The following is a 4,694-nucleotide window of genomic DNA, read 5'->3' on the forward strand; positions in this document are numbered from 1 at the left end:
GATTCATTCCTTATTGATATAACTGATTGGCAGCCTTGTAAAGGACATCTCCATACTTTTGTATCCTTCTTTGTGACTAATCTGCAAAATGATCCACATTTCTTGCAATCCATGTAGTTTGCTATTAGATGCTTGCTCCTAAGCCAACTTGTTGTAACATCTTCATCATATGTCAAAGTGGAATAAAGAGTCTTGTAATTCATCTTTTAATTTTGTTTTATTAAACAATTTAAAAATACATAGCAACAATACATTAGCAACATTGACAAAATAATAATTGTTATTATTGCGGAAGTGACATCATTTAATTAATTAACGTGACGTCACTTTAATTAATTAATTAATTTGGTAGGACCTAAACTGCAATGTGCCCGTGGTCCATACAAGAAGATAGCGGATCGAGAACTGGATGGCTCCCACTAAAGCTGCTAAAGAATAGATAATTAGCTGCTGAACAGTGTAATTGTATAAAAACGTGGTCTTATTAGTAACAATCCATTGGTTTCTATGGTATTTAATTGAACCTTTTTATTAGTTTTATTATCATAAAAATAAGCAGCCACGAATATATCCCGACCTACAGTGTTGTGTCCTGCGTAAAAGTGTACATAACTGTCAGTAACTGGCATTACTATGTAGTAGGCGGTGCTTTATTTGAGCCACACATTTTAATTCAGCCACACCTTCAATTGCTGCAGCAAGCAATGCAAAGCTGAGCAAGCTAACAGTAACAGCAAATCATCATTAGCATTCTGTTTATTACTTTTTAAGAACAACATCAATGTTCCATTTGTGTTATGTTACACTGATTGTGGTGAGGGCATGTGCTATAGTGCACTTGTTACCCTTGCCACGCATAGGTGTATGATCAAGGGTATATGAGTTGATTTGTCTATGTGTGTGTTGGCAAGAAGTCTAAATCACTCCTGCTTTCAGGATAAAATATCCGGAGACTCAAAACTAGTTTATTTGAATGGAAAAGATTGTTTTCTTTCATTTTAAGAGCTTTTTACTCTTTTGTAAGGTGAAAAAACCCGGCAAAATTGAAGCAAAGATAGCTCAGCCTGTCAACTTTATTGTTATGGCAGTAGTAGAATTTGTTGTAACATCATAAGAAAGGTAATAGCATGAAACTTCAAACTTATGTGGGGATTTTTTACTTCTTTTTCTTTGGTATGATATGACAGTGTAAAATTTGTACTATGTCAAATGCGGCCTCTTGAATCTCAGTAGAGAAGGCAGCCAGTATCCTGAAACTGCCTTGAAGTAGATGTGTCAAAAGAGCTTTTACAACTGAGAAAACCTCAAGCTTATGAGGGCCTAATTTTGTATGTGTAGCCTTTTTTAGAATTTGAAACCACACCTACATGTGTACAATTAATTAGTTTAATATTATTGACACCTTTCATCAACAGTAAATTATTGCTTGTGTGGCAAGGGTATGCACTTTAAGTGCTTTTCGTAATATTATTACTTCATTTATTGTGTGTGTTTTTATAGCTACTAATAATTATAATGATGATGATGATAATTCAAAATAGAAAAGGAATATCTCTTTTTGTTATTCTAAAACAACTGCTGTATATAATCAGTTATTAATTGAATTTTTGCTGCAGTGGTATTAATTGTAGTTCATTTTTTTATAGGATGTGATGAGCCAAGTACTTCTTAATACAACACCACTGCCAACAGCTTTTGAATGTAAGAATTAAAAAAAATTAATGAAATATTTTTGTTGCAGATGAAGATGAAGATGGAGACTACATAACTGTTTCTAATGACGATGAATTATTTGCCTTATTATCTTATGTAAGTTCATCAAAGTTTTCGATTTAGTATCAATTTTTGATGTACCATGCACATACCATGATGTACCTATTCTACACATGTTGTGCAGTGTTAAGTAACCCATAAAATGTGCTACATGTTCATGCCTTTGTGACAGTGAGTGCTTTGCCAATCGACCTGTTCATCCTATGGCAGACGCATAATAAAAAAGGAGTTTAGTAATGAGGGGTCAATAACCTTTTAGTATGTTGTGTATTGTAAATCATTTTGTTGATTCGGGAAGCTTGTTTACATTCTCTTTTCTCTTTTTTGTACTGTATGGTTAGTAAATTTTATGGGATATTAATTTTTGTTAATTTTGCAGTTCATTTTTAGTCCACCAAATTTTAACCCCTAGCAACCACACATGAAAAACTTATTAATGGGCCATTCAGAGCTCTAACTACCAGTAGTGAAGGAGCCAGAGCCTTTGTCAATTACTCCATGTTCCACTATAAGCCATGCATTTGAAGCTAGTGCTGTAGATCCAAGTGAAAACAAGTTTGCTAACTGCCAGTCACGAATATTTGTATCCATGAATCTTAGCTTGTAAGAAAATTTCGGAGAAAATGTGAAATATTGGACTCTCAAAAATTACTAACCATACAGCATTTAGCATTTTTTTGTAATAATTTGAGATGTCTTTGTAGAGTCAATGCAAGTGTGAGCATTATGGTGTTGCAGCTATTCCAATTTCTATCTATCCTAAAGGTAATGCCTGTTATTTCTTGCAAATAATATCAATGATGTATTTTTGTTTCAGGGATACCTATATGTGCATGTGTATGATTATTATGTACTGTATAGTGGAAAATGTTTGAGGGAGTGAAATTTGGTTAATTGATAAATTTTGGTTATTGGCAGATTTTAATTTGGCAAATTTGTGGCCTCATGCCATTGAGCATGGGTATAATGGCTCAAAATGATGGATTTTATCTTTGCAAATGGCTATCAAAATGCCAAATTTGACAAATTGAAGTCCCTCCAAAATTTCCTGCTATACCGTAACTGAATTGTCAAAGCACAGTTAATTAAACTTAATGTAATAAAAAGTGAAAATTTAGTGAAATGTTGATTGTAATATTCCTTGTAGAGTCTTGTACTACAAAAGGGATTGTAGAAAGATTAAAGTATAGCATAATGAGTGTATGTATCATTTGTAACTCTAACCTTGCTCTTTTTAATGTGTTATTGAGTTGCATACAGCTCACCCTTCTCGGAAATTAGCCATTTAAATGACTCCATTTACCATACCTTGGGACATATTAGTGACTGCAATTATTTGCAGCAATAGAAATATTCTATCAATAGTCAAGAAAGTGATGGAGCATTGCTACAACAATAAGACCGAGTTTTTAGTGTTCAGCTTTCCATCTACTCTTTAGCAGCTTTGGTTGAGTCAATCACCAATAGTGACTTGTTCTCAATACGTTAGCTTTTTGTGTGGGCCTCAACCTCTGATCCTTTGCTGCTGGTCCACTTATTGTACTGGTGATAGTAAACCATACCCAAGTCAATAAATACTAACTGAAGTGAGTGGAGCTTTCAGAGAGAAGAAATTGCCTTGATGATTTTAGGAAATTAAAAGAACTTTATGAAGATAATGTACTTACTGAAGAGGAGTTGTTAGTTGATAAGCAGCAAGTACTTATTACACTAAAGGAATTAAAAAAGTGTGCTTTTTGTGCATAATGTATTTTTAAATTTTCGTTTAATCATCACTAAATTTATTAACCTTCGAAAATGAGCTTGTTTTATGAGTGTAATGCATTGTTTCATTTTCATTTAACCAATAAGTATAGGTTATACACCAAGGTCGAGGTTTCTGTGGGATTTCTGACCATGGGATGCAGTCCTGAAGTTAATAAATGCCATAGAAACCGAGACTGAGGTGTATAACTGTGTTCTACCTAGTCTTGCAAGGCCAGACTCAATTTTTAGAATAGAGTCTGGTTTCATGCCTAACATCAACTTGGTCTTGTGTGGTGGAATTTGGTTGACCTAATCAGATGACTGTTCACTGTTACTATGGTTACATTAGAATCCGCCCACGCATGGCAAATCTATAATGGAACTAACAGAGCTATTATACTTTCTTTCTATGACTATACAACTGCTGACTGGATTGCCTTTATCTCCTGTGATGACGAGACAATTAGGCAAGTAAAGAAATGCTTCTAGAAATAATGTTTTTGAATCTGAGATGAATTCAGCCACCATGATATCTGCTATAACTTCAGTACTGCCGAAAAAGCCAAAAATGAAAAGTGCTTTACTACTGTATTTTTCTTGATGTCAGGAAGCAAGTATAAAGTGTAAAATAAGTACATTTATACAAACAAGTATAAAATCAGTATAAAAACAATAAATCCACAATATTGTGGTGCTTGGGCGTGTTTATAGAGATTCACCTTCTTTGCCCACACAAATCAAAACATTGATAACATGAGTTGATATCAGGCATGGAACCAGACTCTTATTTGGTAAATTAGAGTCTGGCTAGTGAAACTATCATGTTCTACCATGTGTTCAATCAGATTAGATGCAATTCTTGCAGCTAGAATACACAAAAGTACAAAAAGGCTTACTGTTAGCAACCAATTCATTTTAAGTCACACACTAGAATGGAAAAGCAACGAGGTAGACATGCTCGTCTGTTCTCAAAAGATGCATCTAACACAGCTGCCATTGATAGCTCTTGGAAGTTAGGGAACGCCTATCTTGTCATAATTATGACCCCTTTGCCTACTTCATTAGTGCTATCCATCTTGTTTTGCAACGGACAAGGATTTAAAAGATGCATAAGAACACTGTGAGCCATGCACAATTAAAAAAAGCAATAGTGTGGGCATAAAGTATTCTGAATG

General features: G+C 34.2%; 1 protein-coding gene across 1 annotated transcript in view; it reads left to right on the top strand.

Annotated features, from left to right (window-relative positions):
- The first annotated feature begins 1,421 nt into the window (after positions 1 to 1,421).
- Positions 1,422 to 4,694, top strand: part of LOC109584363 (dual specificity mitogen-activated protein kinase kinase 5-like) — a 32,777-nt gene continuing 29,504 nt past the window's right edge. The window contains exons 1-3 of the mRNA XM_020000102.1: positions 1,422 to 1,701; positions 1,742 to 1,809; positions 2,478 to 2,538. Of these exons, the coding sequence (XP_019855661.1) occupies positions 1,653 to 1,701; positions 1,742 to 1,809; positions 2,478 to 2,538 (178 nt within the window). The 5' untranslated portion in view covers positions 1,422 to 1,652. The remainder of the gene's footprint in view (positions 1,702 to 1,741; positions 1,810 to 2,477; positions 2,539 to 4,694) is intronic.

Source organism: Amphimedon queenslandica, unplaced genomic scaffold (assembly GCF_000090795.2).
Source record: "Amphimedon queenslandica unplaced genomic scaffold, v1.1 AMPQUscaffold_13522, whole genome shotgun sequence".
Taxonomy (NCBI): domain Eukaryota; kingdom Metazoa; phylum Porifera; class Demospongiae; order Haplosclerida; family Niphatidae; genus Amphimedon; species Amphimedon queenslandica.